Below are 17,849 nucleotides of genomic sequence, written 5' to 3'. Positions count from 1 at the left end.
CATATCTATTCTACTTATTTTATTTTGTTAGTATGTTTGGTTTTGTTCTTTGTCTCCCCCTTCTAGACTGTGAGCCCACTGTTAGGTAGGGACTGTCTCTATGTGTTGCCGACTTGTACTTCCCAAGCGCTTAGTACAGTGCTCTGCACACAGTAAGCGCTCACTAAATACGATTAATTGATCGTCTCTATATGTTACCAACTTGTACTTCCCAAGCGCTTAGTACAGTGCTCTGCACACAGTAAGCGCTCAATAAATACGATTGATTGATTGTCTCTATATGTTGCCAACTTGTACTTCCCAAGCGCTTAGTCCAGTGCTCTGTACACAGTAAGCACTCAATAAATACGATTGATTGATTGATTGATTGATTGGGCCGGGACGGCGGCCGCTCACCTCTCACGGCGCCGGGGAAACGGTTCCAGACCTCGGGCCTCGCCCGCCCTCCCGCCCGTCAGGTCGCGACTGTGCGAGTGGATTGGGGCGGGGCAGCCACGTCCACGCCGGAATGGAAAAACACCACCACCCCCTCCTCCTCCACCACCACCCCCACCACCACAACAACAACAACAACGGCAAAACCCCCTACACGTCCCAGAAGGCAGCGCTACGGCGGCTCCTTCCGACCTTCCCGAGAAGCCTGCAAAATCCGGCTGGCGTTGGGGGATCGGCAGCCCCTGTCCCGGCCGGGCCCGCCTGCGCAGCCGCTCGGACTCCTCCTATTCCGCCAGCGGCCCCGAAGAGGACCGCACCTGCGCAGTAGGTCGCGTCGTGTTAACGGTCGGCCGGGGCCCCTCCCTGTGCTCCTCCCTGTGCGCTCAGCCAGCTCAGCGGGGGCGGGGGGAATGTCGGGGGCAGGGGGAAAGTGGCCGGGCCTAGTGGACACAGCCCAGGCTTGGGAGTCACAACGACCTGGGTTTGGATCCCGACTCCGCCACTTGTCTGCTGTGTGACCACCAAGCGATCTGCGCATCAGGCAGAAACTCCTCACCCTGGGCTTCAAGGCTGGCCATCCCCTGGCCCCCTCCTACCTCACCTCCCTTCTTTCCTTCTCCAGCCCAGCCCGCACCCTCCGCTTCTGCCGCCACTAATCTCCTCCCCGTACCTCGTTCTCGCCCGTCCCGCCATCGACCCCCGGCCCACGTCCTCCCCCGGGCCCGGAATGCCCTCCCTCTGCCCATCCGCCCAGCTAGCTCTCTTCCTCCCTTCAAGGCCCTATTGAGAGCTCACCTCCTCCTGGAGGCCTTCCCACACTGAGCCCCTTCCTTCCTCTCCCCCTCGCCCCCCCTCCATCCCCCCGTCTTACCTCCTTCCCTTCCCCACAGCACCTGTATATATGTATATATGTTTGTACATATTTATTACTCTATTTATCTTGTACATATCTATTCTATTTATTTTATTTTGTTAGTATGTTTGGTTTTGTTCTCTACCTACCCCCTTTTAGACTGTGAGCCCACTGTTGGGTAGGAACTGTTGCCAACTTGTACTTCCCAAGCGCTTAGTACAGTGCTCTGCACACAGTAAGCGCTCAATAAATACGATTGATTGATTCCCCCCTCTTCCCGCCCCACAGCACTTGGGTATATATCTGTAATTTTAGCGATTTATATTGATGCCTGTTTACTTGTACCCTCCTGTAGACTGCGAGCTGGCCATAGGCAGGGATTGTCCTCCTCCCCATTCCCCCACTTCTGCCCTACCTCCTTCCCCTCCCCACAGCACTTGTATATATTCAGACGGATTTATTACTGTATTTATTTTACTTGTACATATTTACTTTTGTTGTCCACCCTAACCGCATACTCCAGCAGGAGCGGCACTGACTGCATTTTCCCTAAAGGCTTAGCGTAACCGACTCCGTTGTATGCAGGATGTGTGAGGAATGCGCGCCGGCCTCGAGGAAGATCCTGTAATCGAGGAGGGCTGACACTGATCAGAGCGGCTCCGCCCTATCTGAGATGACCCCATCCTGTGTGGGCGACGTCTCCTGCTAACATCCCCTGTTAATAGGGTGCCCAAGTTGCGCGCACGGGAATCCTTTGTGTAGCTCCTATTGGGAACCAAATAAAAGGGAAGAAGCGGCTGGCATCGGGGCTGTTCGTCATCATCATCATCAATCGTATTTATTGAGCGCTTACTGTGTGCAGAGCACTGTACTGTTCCTCACTCGTACCAATCGGGAGGTGAACGGGCGATCAGTCAATCAATCAATCGTATTGAGCGCTTACTGTGTGCAGAGCACTGTACTAACCACTTGGGAAGTACAAGTTGGCAACATATAAAGACAGTCCCTACCCAACGGTGGGCTCACAGTCTAAAAGGGGGAGACAGAGAACAAAACGAAACATACTAACAAAATAAAATATAGAATAGATATGTACAAGTAAAATAAATAGAGTAATAAATATGTACAAACATATATACAGGTGCTGTGGGGAAGGGAAGGAGGTAAGATGGGGGATGGAGAGCTTTCCTATCTCTACTGCTTTATCTGAACTCGTGTCTCCGAGTCATTTTTGCTATCTGCGTCACCACCTTGGGTTCTCGAACCCTGCGGTCGATTTACACCGGTTAACTTATTTTGCCCCCCACTCGTCGATAACACTCTTCTATTTATTTTGTTAATGATGTGCATATAGCTATAGTTCTATTTATTCTGACGATGTTGACACCAATCTACGTATTTTGCTTTGTTGTTTGTCTCCCCCTTCTAGGTTGTGAGCCCGTTGTTGGATAGGGACCGTCTCTGTATGTTGCCGACTTGGACTTCCCAAGCGCTTAGTACAGTGCCCTGCACACAGGAAGCGCTCAGTAAATACGATTGAATGAGTGAATTGTCTCTATTGTTGTATTGTACTTTCCCAAGCGCTTAGTACAGTGTTCTGCATACAGTAAGTGCTTAATAAATATGAATGAGCTTCTCTGTGCCCCAGTTACCTTATCTGTAAAATGGGAATCAAGACTGTGGGACAGGGACTGTGTGACCAACTCGATTTGATTCTATCCACTCTAGCAATTAGTACAGTGCCTGGCACATAGTAAGCACTTAATAACTAGCATTACATATATGTGATATGATAGCATTTATTAAGCGCTTACTATGTGCAGAGCACTGTTCTAAGCGCTGGGGAGGTGACCAGGTGGTGAGGTTGTCCCACAGGAGCGCACAGTCTTAATCCCCATTTTACGGATGAGGGAACTGAGGACCAGAAAAGTGAAGTGACTTGCCCAAAGTCACACAGCTAAGTGACAGAGCTGGGATTTGAACCCATGCCCTCTGACTCCAAAGCCCGGGCTCTTTCCACTGAGCCATGCTGCTTCTCTTCTATGCTTATGTGCATGTCAATCAATCAACCAATCAATCGTATTTATTGAGCGCTTACTGTGTGCAGAGCACTGTACTAAGCGCTTGGGAAGTACAAGTCGGCAACACATAGAGACAGTCCTTACCCGACAGTGGGCTCACAGTCTAGAAGGGGGAGACAGAAAACAAAACCAAACATACTAACAAAATAAAATAAATAGGATAGATATGTACAAGATAAATAAATAGAGTAATAAATATGTACATACATATATACAGCAGACGCTGTGTGACCTTGGGCAAGTCACTTAACTTCTCTGAGCCTCAGTTACTTCATCTGTAAAATGGGGATTAAGACTGTGAGCCCCACGTGGGACAACCTGATCACTTTCTATCCCCCCAAGCGCTTAGAACAGTGCTTTGCACATAGTAAGCGCTTACCAAATGCCAACATCATCATCATCATCATCATATACAGGTGCTGTGGGGAAGGGAGGGATGTAAGACGGGAGGACAGAGAGGGGGACGAGGGGGAGAGGCAGGAAGGGGCTCAGTCCGGGAAGGCCTCCTGGAGGAGGTGAGCTCTCAGTAGGGCCTTGGAAGGAGGAAGAGAGCTAGCTTGGCGGATGTTAGAGAAGCAGTGTGGCTCAGTGGAAAGAGCCTGGGCTTTGGAGTCAGAGGTAATGGGTTCAAATCCCGGCTCCACCACTCGTCAGCTGTGTGACTTTGGGCAAGTCACTTAACTTCTCTGGGCCTCAGTGACCTCATCTGTAAAATGGGGATTAACACTGTGAGCCCCACGGGGGACAACCTGATCACCCTGTAAATTCCCCAGCGCTTAGAACAGTGCTCTGCACATAGTAAGCGCTTAATAAATGCTATTATTATTATTATTATTATTATTATTATTATGTTGGGAGGGAGGGCATTCCAGGCCCGGGGGTCAATCAATCCATCAGTCAATCAATCGTATTTATTGAGCGCTTACTGTGTGCGGAGCGCTGTACTAAGCGCTTAGTACAGGGGTCGATGGCGGGACGGTAGAGAACGAGGCACGGGGAGGAGATTGGCGGCGGAGGAGCGGAGGGTGCATATATTTCGTGTGTGTGTGTACGTGCACACACACACACACACACACACTCACACACACACACTCTCCCCCTCTCCCGTTGCCGATTGGCTGAGCGGGGACGGCGGGCGGGGGCCTGGGCCTGGGCCTCGGCCGGTCGGCGACGCTGAGCGGTCGGGGCCGGCCCCAGGACCGGGAGGAGGACGGGGCCATGGCCGCGGGACCAGCCCCGGCCCCGGCCCCGGCCCCGGCCCCGTGGGGCGGACTGGGCAGCAGGGACGCGGGGACCCGGGAAGCGGCCCTGGAAAACCTCAGGCGAGTCGTCCTGGCCAACACCGAGCCCCTAAGGGCGGCCACGGAGACGGGACCAAACAAACCGGCACCGCCCGCCGCCACCGCCGCCGCCGCCCCTCCTCCTCCTCCCCCTCCCCCGGCAGACGACGGGTTAAACCGACTGCTCGCTCGTCTACTCATGCTTTCTAAGCGATGCCCTTTTAAAGATGTGAGAGGGGAAACCCAATCTATTCTGAAGAGTGTTCAGGTAAAAACAACAAAAACAATATTAGTGCGATTGCTTTTGTGATTTGGTAGTTTCCGATCAATCAGTCGTATTTATTGAGCGCTTACGGTGTGCAGAGCACTGGACTAAGCGCTTGGGAAGTACAAGTTGGCAGCATAGAGAGACAGTCCCTACCCAACAGTGGGCTCACAGTCTAGATATTGCTGCCCCTCCATTCGCCCCAAATAGGCCTTTGTAAATTAAATTACTGCAGTTGGCCACATAGTATGCAAATACGTTGAGATGACATTTCAGTCATTTTCTCGGTCTATTTACCCTTGAGCTTGAGGAGAATATTCTATATATATTTTTTGATGCCTGTTCTACTTGTTTTTGTTGTCGGTGCCCCTCCCCCCCCACACCCCGCAAGACTGGGAGCCCATTATTGGGAAGGGATTGTCTCCATTTGTTGCCGAATTGTACTTTCTAAGGGCTTAGTACGGTGCTCTATATACAGTGAGTATTCAATAAATACGCTTGAATGAATGAATGAGAAACAGCATGGCGTAGTGGAAAGAGTACAGGCTTGGGAGTCAGAGGTCAAGGGTTCTAACCCCACTCTGCCACATCAGCCGTGCGACTTTGGGCAAGTCACTTATCTTCTCTGTACCGCAGTTACCTCATCTGTAAAAATGGGGATTAGGACTGTGAGCCCCACATGGGACAACCTGATTACCTTGTATCCACCCCAATGCTTAGAACAGTGCTTGGCACACAGGAACCTCTTAACAAATACCATCATTATCATTAACTGACCCGTTTTATTCACTTTTGAAAGGAGGTAAGCTGGCCTAGGCCATCCCGAATATGTATTACTTTTAGTGCCCCTGGGTTGCCTCAACTTGCAAATGTAGTTCAGTGAGGAGGTTAATGTGGTAGTTAAAGGTGGGGTATGATAAGTGCATGGATCAGTGTAGTAATGGTTTGGATGGAGAGGAAAGGGTGGATTTTAAAGATGTTTTGAATGTACTGAATCAGCCTCATCTCTGGCCCCTCTGCATCCCATAGGATTTATTAAGGTAAGAGTTAGACACAAGCCCTGGCCAGCCACTCCAGGGGCTCACATTCTAAATGTCAGGTGGGAAATGGTTTGGTGGCAGACAGTAGGAAAGATGAAATATAAGACAATGTGAAATTACAGAGTCCAACAAGTATGGCGGTGAGAGACCCATAGGGGCTTCAGGGTGCTGCCATACACATCGAGAGTCCCTGTCACATCCAAAGCCTTTAAAATGTATCAAAGGGTTGCATTGCTGTTGCTTAAATCCCTGTAGCCTTGCATGTACAGAGCATGTTGGGAGTGGGGAGCTTTGGGTGGGGCTGGTGATGGTCACAGTGGGAAGGCACTAGACTGTGAGCCCACTGTTGGGTAGGGACCGTCTGTTTATGTTGCCAACTTGTACTTCCCAAGTGCCTAGTACAGTGCTCTGCACACAGTAAGTGCTCAATAAATACGATTGAATGAATGAATGAATGAAGGCAGTAAGGGTAAAGGATGGTTTTTCCTGGCAGCCTGGTGGGAAGAGAGGCTGAGGGGTGCATGCAGCATTTTAAATGTCTTGCAGTTTGGCATACACAAGGGAAGTTGGGAGCAGGGCCCAGGACATGGCCATGGAAGCCGACAGGTGTTCCCGGTGGTTTCGCTTGGCAGTCTGGTGGAAAGATAGACTGAGGGACCTATGGTCCTCCATATACAATAGGTATATGTATATACAAGGTATTTGTATATGTCTGCACAAGGCGTTCGGAAGGGTGGGGGTGGTCCTGGGTGTCACCTCTCCCAGTCCATAATGCATTCTGCTGCTCAGATCCTCTTTCCAAAATGTCTCTCTGCTCCTTGAAAACCTCCAGTGGGTTACCCATTCAACTCTATGTCAAGCAGAAAATCCTCACCATTGGCCTCAAGGCACTCCCTTAGCCCTATCCCTCTTATCTAGCCACTGTCCTCTCCTCTTACAATCCAGCTCACACTCTACTAAACATAGAGTAAAAGTTCGATGTCTTTCCATTAGCAATAGACCCAAGATAATCTTTAACTTAAAAAGGCCCACTAAAATTGAACCAGTTCATTGTTGCTAGGACATAGTTGGTGGAGTATTGTCACATGGCAGTGATCAAGACCCTGTTTGCCGTAAACTTAAGATGCCTGCTTTTCCCCTCCTCATAAGTTTTGTGGCATCGGAACTGGTGAGACTTAAATATAGGAGTAGTGAATATTTTTTTCCATATAAGAATTTTTTTGAGTTCCTCAGGTATCATATTGTATTAAGAGAAGCAGCGTGGCTCAATGGAAAGAGCACAGGCTTTGGAGTCAGAGGTCATGGGTTCAAATCTTGGCTCCACCAATTGTCAGCTGTGTGACTTTGGGCAAGTCATTTAACTTCTCTGGGCCTCAGTTATCTCATCTGTAAAATGGGGATTAAGACTGTGACCCCCCCCCCGTGAGACAACCTGATCACTTTGTAACCTCCCCAGCGTTTAGAACAGTGCTTTGTACTTAGTAAGCACTTAATAAATGCCATTATTATTATATGTTTTTCAGGAACTTTAACTCTCAAAGAAAGGGGCCCTCAGTTCTCTTTTCAGAAATCATGGAACCTTCTGCTTTGAGAATATGGAGATGAACAAAAATACTCATTTTCCATCTATCACCCAACCACGTTCTTACAGTTTTCATTTAAAAGTTGAACACCATGTTTCTTTTTTAGGTATTGGGCAGAAATATCACCAAACGGCAATCTCCGTGTCCCTTCCCCTACTACTCCCAATTTGATGAAAAGGAACCCTATTACACGTTGCATGAGCTTTCTTAGAACCCATCATAAAGAGACTTTTTTTTTTACTAAATTGCACAAATTCTAATAGTTGTGCCATTATTCATCATACTGTTTTCACCCTTTTGGGGTTTTATAACCCTTGAGAAATACCCGCAAAGTTGTAATAGCTGAACAAGAACACTAGGTGTCATTATTGTCAGTTGAATTAGTTCAAGCTCCCTCCGTTCTTCTCTAACTCAATACCTTTTCGCTAGTAAAGATATTTTTCCTGAGATCAATTAATGACATTGGAGTGTTTTCTATATGTAGACCATTGTACTAAGTGCTTGGGAGTGTACAGTACAACAGAATTAGCAGACACGTTCCCTACCCCTAATGAGTTTACAGCCTAGAGGACACACCAATATCTGGATAGAATACAATTGGCAGTTGTGTTCTGGTTACCTTAATGCTTACCGTAATGATCGTTTTCCATATTGTGGGGTCTCCACCTCATAAGAGAGCTGATGTACTTGCGGTTTGTGGGTGTAAAGCTCTTAAAGGACACTTGAGAGAACAGTTTAAAATTTAGTTTCTTTAAGAATATGTCTACAAGTAAGAATTTGCATTGTGTTCAGTGGGTTATTCAGGTGAGATTTTCTGTCTTTTACTTTATCAAGAAAACATTCCCTTCTGCATCACCGTGGCACTTGGATCTGCACCTATTATTCACCCCACCCTCAGCCCCACAGGATTTATGTACATATCTGTAATTTATTTCTGTTTGTGCCCCTCTCTAGACCTTAAGCTCCTTATGGGCAGGGAACTTGTCTACCAACTTTATGTTGTACTCTCCCAAGCACAGAGTACAGTGCCCTGCACACAATAAGCATTCAATAAATAATTGATTGAGCAATTCCTTGATTACTAATCCTGTTTAAATCCAAGCTCATTAAGTCAACTAAATCAGTAAAAGTTGAAGATTTTCATAGATTGCAATGACGAGCAAGATTTTGTAGTGGCAGTGATAAGTGATTTTCAATGATCAAAATGGTCAGCAAGTGACAAAAACACTGTAAATAATTCTTTCAACCATATTTATAATAGAACTCTTTGGTGGTGAACTTAAGCATAGTTTAAAAGCTCTCCCTGAGTCCACTGATGACTGGCTCCATGGAGCCTGACAGTAGTAGAGGTTCGAATGAAGCATAGTTAATATAAGGCAAAAAACGGGCGATAGCAGATATCAAAATCCAGACAAAGCTAGGATAAAACCAACACGTAGCCCTTTTAAACAAAATTATGATTCACATTCAGCAGTTTCTCTAGAGCAAGTTCCCTTACCTCGTCCCCCGCCAATTCAACGATACTTGAGTGTTTAGTGTGCTCTGTACTATTCTGAGCACTTGAGTTTGCACTGTACTGAGCACTTGAGAAAACACAGCACACAGCATACAGTGCAGTAGAGTTAGTAGACACAATCCCTGCCCTCAGCTCTTGGGAGAAACAAGCATTAAAATAACTTGCAGCTAGGAGAAGCAGTAGAGTATGTGCTGTGGGGTGAGTATCCAAGTGCCTAGGCAACTTCAGAAGGGAGGGTAAATAGGGTGGGGGGAAATGAGGCTTGTCAAGGAAAGCTTCTTGGAAGAGATGATTTTAGGAGGGCTTTGAAGATGGGGAGAATGGTGTTCTGTGGGATACAAAGTGGGAGGGATTTCCAGGCTGAAGGAATGAGAGGAGCAAGGGGTCAGTTGCAAAAGAGGCAGTAAGTAGGTTAGTCTTCGAGAAAGCAAGTGTGCAGGCTGGGTTGTAATGGGAGATGAGTGAAGTGGGGTAGGAGGTGGGGAGCTGATGGTCTTAAAATAATAATAATAATGGCATTTGTTAAGCGCTTACTATGTGCGAAGCACTGTTCTAAGTGCTGAATAATGATAGCATTTATTAAGCGCTTACTATGTGCAAAGCACTGTTCTAAGCGCTGGGGAATTTACAAGGTGATCAGGTCGTCTCACGTGGGGCTCACAGTCTTATTCCCCGTTTTACAGAGGAGGTAACTGAGGCCCAGAGAAGTGAAGTGACTTGCCCAAAATCACACAGCTGACAAGTGGCAGAGCCAGGATTTGAACCAATGACCTCTGACTTCAAAGCCCAGGCTCTTTCCACTGAGCCATGCTGCTTCCAGAAAGCCAATGTGCAGGAGTTCCTCTGAGGCAGAGGAGGGCAGCCATGGGAGATTTTTAGGAGTGGGGAGAGGTGCTCAGTAGACACGTGACATGGCAGGTGGTCGGTCTATCACCACTTGGTGTTTATAGGCGATAGGGAAGGAATAAGAGCTAGTACTTCAGAGAAGCAGCATGGCTCAGTGGAAAGAGCACGGGCTTTGGAGTCAGAGGTCATGGGTTCAAATCCCTGCTCTGCCACTTATCAGCTGTGTGACTTTGGGCAAGTCACTTAACTTCTCTGGGCCTCTCTTACCTCATCTGTAAAATGGAGATTAAGACTGTGAGCCCCCCATGGGACAACCTGATCACCTTGTAACCTCCCCAGCACTTAGAACAGTGCTTTGTACATAGTAAGTGCTTAATAAATGCCATTATTATTACTTCCACTTTAAATTGGTCTAGCAGCTACCATAGATGTGACTTGATCAAATTTAATTATTACCCTTTGGTGGGACAAGTTTTCTTGAACCCTTTTTGCTTTATTCCCAATACTGGATGATTGGGGGGGCAAAAAAACAAAATGATTGGCTGACTCAGGAATTGTGTGAGATTTGTATCCTAGATATAGCACTTAGATACCAAAAACATCCCAAGCATGTAAGTTTCAAATTTGGTACACAGTGGCAGCAGTTTTGCCAACCGTTATTGAGGTTAGACATTCTTTTTTAGTGTTTACTTAAATCATAATTGTACTTGTCCATGTATGAAGAGTAGAAATGCATTTGTGGATTTCACTGTTTGTGTTATTTAAAAAGGAATAACCCAGTCTTGACTCAGGTTCCCAGAGTTTCCAGTTGTAGGAACTCTAACAGTAGATAGAGAAAACCCAAAGGTTGTAGTGGTAATAGCTTAGATATATAGGAAACCTTGACTCAGCTGAGTTGATTTCCACCACCACCCCATATATCCCCCCTCCATGACCTGATCTAACCCAAAATTTGGGAATGAACCATTTGGGAATAATTAGGGAATAAGGAATACTCTAGCTTTGGAGTTTTTGTTGTTGTTTTTTTTTTAAATAAATCAGAAGAGTTTTTCCCTTGCCATTTCCTGAGCTCTCAGGAACTAAGTAGCAAGCAGGTGGCTCTAATTTCTAATCTGTCTTTACTGTATCACAGTGAGCACTGTGCTCACATTCTACTGCTCCACATTTCTCTTCTGTCTTCACTCTGTCAAGATGGGAAGGGTTTGGAGTCCCGGGGTGGTTCAGTCTGTCACTAGAATTACAGGGCTCCCAACTGGTTTCCTGGTCCCAGCCAAGCTCTGCATCAGTCTAGGCTAGTACCCTGCCCAACCTAGGCCCCTGGGGTGGGCACAGGCCTCATCACCCTTTTCATCAGGCTTGTCTCAGACCAGCTGGGGACAATCATTGACAAGCAGGTTCTGGAGTGTGCAGTGATGATCTACAAAGACTTACCACATGCCAGGCCCTGTGCTAGATACAAAATAAATCAGATTGGACACAATCCCTGTCCCACATGGGGTGTGGTCTGAGGAGACCTGTGACAACTGCTAGATGCATAGACCCAGGGTTGGCATGTCTTCCAGGCAACCAGAACAAGCATTGCTGCCTCCCTTTACCCTAAACAGTGCTCCTTACTTGCAAGGAGTTTACAGTCTAGTGGAGGGGAGAGACAGATTGCCTATTTACAGTGGGAGCAAGAGTATAAAAAGGTACACCCTGTAACAGTAAGCAATAAATGAATCAAGTTAGACGTACCAAGGGTGGCTGCGTGGTACCCAGTGTTCACTGCATTGAGGGCTAGGGCCACAGACAAGAGACTCAATCCCTGACCTCAAGGGACTTCCTGTCTAGAAACTCACAAGGGTCACATACTGGTATCAACATCCTCTGCCACTCACTTTCTATACTTTTTCTATGCCACTTCTCGCAGTATTAGTCACATTCACACAGGTGCTTACACAACAGACATGACGTTACCCGTTCAAGGTTACTGGAACAAGTTGTAGCCATCAGCAGGAGTCAGGGGATGGAGAAGACAGAGCTTCAGTCAATATATTTACTCTGAGCACTCTACTAAATGTGCCTGGGAGTGCAGAGGCAAGACATACAATCACTGCCCTCCCAGAATTTACAAGGTAATGAGGTGGTGGACCAACAAGCTATAAATACCTAAAAATAATGGGAGGGAGAAGGACGAAGAACAAGGAGTTATCAGGAAGTAGTCTGATTAGAAGACAGGGTGGACGGAATGATGGTCACAGGCCATTCAAATACTATGGCTATGGAGAGGAAGATTTTGGAAGATTAAAGGAAAACTAATCGTAGTTAACATGCCTAAGGGCTCAGATTTGTAGACCTACAGGCCCCTTTGACCTGGCAAAGGGAAAGGTATTTTGGGAACACCTTATAGAGAAAGTGGACTTTGAGGCTAGGAAGAGGTGTGAAGCTAGAGGGAGGAAGCAAAGGTCTAGAGATGGGAAAAGTGAGAGTGAGATTGAGAAGCTGAGCTTAGAAGGACTGAAGAGCATGAGCTGGGGAGAGGTGGGAAGAGAGCTGATAGAAGCTTCCTTTGGGGCCCCACCCCTGCAGCCCCAGAGCCAAATAAGAACCCTGGGGCAAAGAAAGAGCCACGTGTTCTGGGTCTCCTCCTCTCCCCCCCCCCCCCCCCCCCCCACCCCCACCCCAGCCCTGCCACCTCAAATGCCATGGACCACGCTTTGCAGCAGTAGCCGGAGCAGCCCCTCCAAAGGGACTACTATTTACTGGGCCCAAAGCACTACACTTTGCTATTTGGAGATTGAGAAGGAAGGGACTGAGGCCCACCACCTGTATCAGCTGTGTAAGGACACATCAGAACCATTGCTATGGCCTTGGCCACCCCAACTCCCCACCTTGAGAGCCTCTCAGACCAAACCCTCCCTCACCCTCCTCAGTCCCCAGGTGCACCCTAACAGGTCCACATCGTAATCAGTGTGACAGCCATCAATATCAAGTACTCCAGTACCACTCCCTACCCCCTGCTCCCCCAACTCTGGTCTCTCCTTCCCCCTACCCACTGCCCCATCTGGGGCCCAGCCCCAGGTTTCCCCACAGCTCAGCAATGTATACAACAAAATCCTTTCCATACCTCCCAAGTCAACACCCCCAGCCAGCCACCAAACTGGCCTCTTCTACTCTTCCCAGTTTCCTTCCCCTAGGCCAATAGATCACAAGTTATCATCATTGTAATCTATCTACCAGCTATCTCAACTCCTACTCGAGACTAAAAACTGGGAAAGCAGCCAGAAGAGCCCTAGCCCCTTGCTCACAAAACCCTGCAACAACAGTGCTCTGCCTCCCTTCCACACATAGACTGGGCTAAGGAGCACAGGAGCCTTATATAGGGCAGGGAGGAGCCCAGATGCCTCTGGGGCCTTAAAGGGGTAGTACTTCTTGCCTTCTCTCAGAGGTACCTGGAGATGGATCTGGCCCTGAGGGAACTGTTTGTCGGGGGTGGCCTGGGGAGGGTGAAGATGAAGATGGGGCTCCAACATCCCTCTCAAGCTAGACTCCCTGGGAAGCTGGCCAGGTCTGTGTGGCCCCAACTCCTGTCCTGCCCAGGAAATAGAGCCCCAGATAGCACTTGGGACTCTGGCCACATCTCAGGTGACCGCTGAGACACTGAAGGTTGTCGCCTCTCCCCATCTCCCCTTCTGCACCCGATTCCCTCCTGCCCAGGCCTTTCTTAAGGGCCCCACTCAGGCCTTACACTCTTAAGAATAGGGTCCATTTTGCCACCACCAACTTGAAATTGTCATCGGGTGAGAAGGTTGAAATGGCATAGATGGATTAATTAAAAGTTGGGTTTTTTAATTATCAGGGAATTTCTCCATGTCATCTCTGTCTGTCATCTCCCCTCCTCCTTCCTAAGAGTCCTAAGGAAGATGGGTAGCAGCATGGATATGTGTGGAGCAGTAATTCTCAAGCAGAGATTAGCGGCAATATTCCAAAAATGTCAGGGAGGTCAGTGCTGTAAGCAACTGTTTGGTCATGGTGACAGTGAACCATCTTTCAACAGAGAGAGGAGAGGAGAGGAGATTCTCATCTCAGCTCTTCCGCATGTCTGCTGGGTGACCTTAGGCAAGTCATTTCACTTCTCTGTGCTTCAGTTACACCACCTGTTAAATGGGAATTGGGATTGTGAGTTCTATGTGGGATAGGGACCCTGTCCAACCCAATTATCTTATATCTACCCCAGCACTCAGTACAGCGCTGTAAGGGTTTAACGAATACCATTAAAAAGTGTCAATGTGCAAAGAAATCTGTAAAGATCTGAGTGAAATTTGCAGTCGTTTGTGTAAGTGAGAAAGATTGTGGAGGTTGCTCATGTTATTGGGCTCCACTGCCATTGGAGTTATGATCTTTTTCACCCTCAGGTTCCCCTCCCTCGGCCCCGGGGCCCGTGATTCATACAGAAAAATTAATGCCCCTCAGTCTGGAGCCTGTCCATGTCAGAGACGCTGCCATGACACGAATCACTAACTCCTTCATCTTCCATTCAGATCAAGCAAGAAAGAACTTGCAAGGAGGGCAACCAAATGATGATATTTGAGTTTAACATAAATGAAATACCAGTTTAGAATAAAGTACAGCAGATTACAGTTCTTTTTGAAGTGGAAGAAAGAAATGATTAGGAGACATAGAAGAATAATAAAGAGTGAACCAAAGCATGGAGACAAGAAAGGGGAAAATTAATCAAGATTCAAATATTCAGGAATAGAGAAGACCAGTAGAGATGAGAACGCAAGCTATTAATCAAGTAAAGGTATTTCATGAGCATATACTACATACAGAGAACTGTACTCAGCACATGGGAAAGCACTGTAGGTAGTAGACATGATCCCTCAAGGATCTTACAACATTGTTGAAAGTAGCATTTTCTATAGGAGAACTGGAATTAGAAAATCAAAATCAAGGAGGAGAGGGGGAGTATTTTAAGGACACACTGAAAGGAAGCCTGGAACCATGAAATCTGGAAGTCGGTTGCTGGGACTAGACCAGCATGGCACACTGCCACCAAGAAAGCAGTGACTGTCTTTGAGCAAAAGCTTGGTAAGAAATGAACAGGGAGGCAGATGAGAAAACAGTGCCAGCAACATCAAATATGACAGCACAGCTAGGGATAGGCTTTTTGTGGACCATTTGTATCTCATATGTACTCAGCAGTGAATTTCACTTGGTGGTGGTGTCTTCTTTGAATATGTATGTATTTGTCATATATAGTTGTTTATTGTGAGAGAGAGAGAGGGAGAGAAAGACTACAGTTAATTATGCTAAGCCCTATTACTCCATGTATATAACTCTATGGAGATGTATTTCATGATCATTTATTTCATTTTTGTTTATTACTTTATAAAACTGAAAGAACAGTGACCTTGCTTTGAGGTGTTCCATCTGAGAACCAGAGAGATGAATTGCAGAGAATCAAAGTAGGTCAAAGAGTAGGTCCCAATAGCAAAGGGGAAGTCCCTATTTTCACACACATTGTCTTAAATTTGGTGGAGTTCACTTTCATTGTTATCATCTATTGTTGCCTTCCTGTGAATTCGGGAAATGCTGAAATGGCAAACTAGGGCAGGAGCATATTAATGAATTCTTATATAGCTTGCTCCTCCTGTGTACTTCCTTCTACTTGTAGCTTCATTGGGAAAGAGAGATAGGTAAAATTGACTTTAATTGTAAACGAATGCCAGAACCCAAAGGTAAACACCAGAAGGAAAATGTGGAAACTCCACTCAGTGAAACTAAAGCAGTTGTGGGGAAAGGTTTGAGGAGCTGAGAAATGCCATCTGGGACCATTTCAAAGCCCTGCCACGCTGCCATTTCATAGACTTTGCTGAAAAGCCCATTCATGTCTCTTAGAGAACCAATTTCAGGTTCAGTGAACTCCACCTATTTATACAGACTGAATACCTGTAATGACTTAAACCTTATAATAAAAATAATAATTAACAATAAGCAGAGTAATAATAATACAATCGACTAACTACTGAACTGTCAGAGTCCAGTTTCATTAAAGTGCCACTTCCTGGCTTCCAAGCTTCTAAAATAGGATAGCATTAGACCGTAAAAGTTTACTCTGTTTCCTCTGGTCAGAATGTCTGGAGTAGATTTTTATTAGACCAGTAAATTTTCTTACTGTCCATCAATCAATAGTGTTTACTGAGTGACTACTAGATGCAAAGCAATGTACTAAGTGCATGACACATCCCTTGCCCAGTATTTTGGAATCCAGGGTATATTTTTGATGAGACAATAACATACCATGGCTAATTTAGCACTGAACGAGAGATCTGCTACCTCCTCATTTTATATTTCTAGACTAAAGAGAAACCTCACATGTTATCATGCTGAGCCTTGAATCACTGTGTATACATAAGACAAGGAATAAACAGTAGGCAGTTTCTGCTTGTTTAGCACTGTGGAAGGACAGTTCCTGGCCCAGACAAGAATGTTAGCAATATATCATTCTGAAAGTAAATAGGATTGGCACTAAGCTTTGCTATCCCAGAAAAATGCCCCAGATCCCAGAAACTGTTTTCTCACCTTTGGCTTAGAAAAAGCAGAAGATTAAGACCTGGCAGTTCCAGTCACTCAAGTTTTCTGTTGGGAACAAGGACCCCTGAATTCTTTTGGCAGCTGACCAAAACCCCCCAGGAGGCCCTGTACCTGCCTGTCTTCTCAGAAAACCCCACAGACTTGGGTGGCTGCAGCCAGTGAGTCTCCTGGGCTGCCTCTAATGGCTTGCCTGGCCTCAGGCCCCCACAAGGCCCCCCCTCAGGCCCCTGTCCTCTCCCTGACTTTCCCGTCACTGTGGACAGCGTTACCATCCTTCCTGTCTCACAAACCCACAAACTAGGTGTCATCCTTGACTCCTCTCTCTCATTCACCCCACACATCCAATCCATCACCAAAGGCTGCTGGTCTCACCTTCGCAGCATCGCCAAGATCCACCCTTTCCTCTCCATCCAAACCCCTACCACGTCAGTACAATCACTTATCACATCCCGACTGGATTACTGCATCAGCATCCTTTCTGACCTCCCAACCTCCAGTCTCTCCCGACTTGAGTCTATACTTCACTCTGCTGCCTGGATCATCTTTCTACAGAAACTTTCTGGGCATGTCACCCCCCTCCTCAAAAATCTCCAGTGGTTGCTTATCCACCCCCATATCAAGCAAAAACTCCTCACTATTGACTTCAAAGTTCTCCATCACCTCACCTCATCTTCCTTCTCTCCTTCTATATCCCAGCCCTCACACTCTGCTCCTCTGGTGCTACCTTCACTGTGCCTCGTTCTCGCCTGTCATGCTTTTGACCCCTGGCCCCTGTCCTACTTCTGGCCTGGAATGCCCTCCCTCCTCAAATCCTCCAGACAATCACACTTCCCCCCCTTCAAAGCCCCACTGAAGGCTCACCTCCTCCAAGAGGCCTTCCCAAACAAAACACCCCTTTTCCTTATCTCCCCCTCCCCTCCCCATTGCCCCGACTCGCTCCCTTTGCTCTGGCCCCCCTCCCGGCCCCACAGTACTTATGTATATATGTACATATCTGTAATTCTATTTACTTATATTAATGCCTGTTTACTTGTTTTGATGTGTATATATCTATAATTCTATTAATTTATATTGATGCTATTGATGCCTGTTTACTTGTTTTGATGTCTGTCTCCCCCTTTCTAGACTGTAAGCCTGTTGTGGGCAGGGATTGTCTTTCTTTATTGCTGAATTGTACTTTCCAAGCACTTAGTACAGTGCTTTGCTCACAGTGCTCAATAAGTACGATTGATTGAATGAGTGAATGAATGAACAAGGCTCAAGGTTGTGGTCCAGTTCTGACTATTGGATTTCCAGCTGCCCTCAGCTAGTTTTCATTGGAACATTAATTAGCCGCCCCTAGAGAAAAGTTGTTCCTTGAAACCCAGGCCATTT

General features: G+C 46.8%; 2 protein-coding genes across 10 annotated transcripts in view; one reads left to right on the top strand and one right to left on the bottom strand.

Annotated features, from left to right (window-relative positions):
• CEP57L1 (centrosomal protein 57 like 1) overlaps positions 1-17,849 on the bottom strand; it is a 38,273-nt gene that overhangs the window by 13,603 nt on the left and 6,821 nt on the right. For 4 of the 8 annotated variants that reach the window (XM_038761042.1, XM_038761047.1, XM_038761046.1 and 1 more), the window contains exon 1: positions 596-677. The exons of 1 other annotated variant lie outside the window; for it this stretch is intronic. The gene's annotated coding sequence lies outside the window, so the exon portion shown is untranslated. Of the gene's footprint in view, positions 1-589; positions 716-17,849 lie in introns of those variants that run through there. 3 more of the 8 variants (XM_038761044.1, XM_038761049.1, XM_038761043.1) reach the window with 3 other exon arrangements.
• The window catches only part of SESN1 (sestrin 1), a 59,473-nt gene continuing 42,321 nt past the window's right edge, over positions 698-17,849 (top strand). The window contains exon 1 of one of the 2 annotated variants that reach the window (XM_038761041.1): positions 698-759. Coding sequence is in view for 1 of the 2 variants with exons in the window: in XM_038761038.1 (XP_038616966.1) it covers positions 4,588-4,917 (330 nt within the window). In the remaining variant the exon portion in view is untranslated. Of the gene's footprint in view, positions 760-4,580; positions 4,918-17,849 lie in introns of those variants that run through there. The other variant, XM_038761038.1, reaches the window with a different exon arrangement.

Source organism: Tachyglossus aculeatus, chromosome 19 (assembly GCF_015852505.1).
Source record: "Tachyglossus aculeatus isolate mTacAcu1 chromosome 19, mTacAcu1.pri, whole genome shotgun sequence".
Taxonomy (NCBI): domain Eukaryota; kingdom Metazoa; phylum Chordata; class Mammalia; order Monotremata; family Tachyglossidae; genus Tachyglossus; species Tachyglossus aculeatus.
This window is presented reverse-complemented; position numbering and strand designations above follow the sequence as displayed.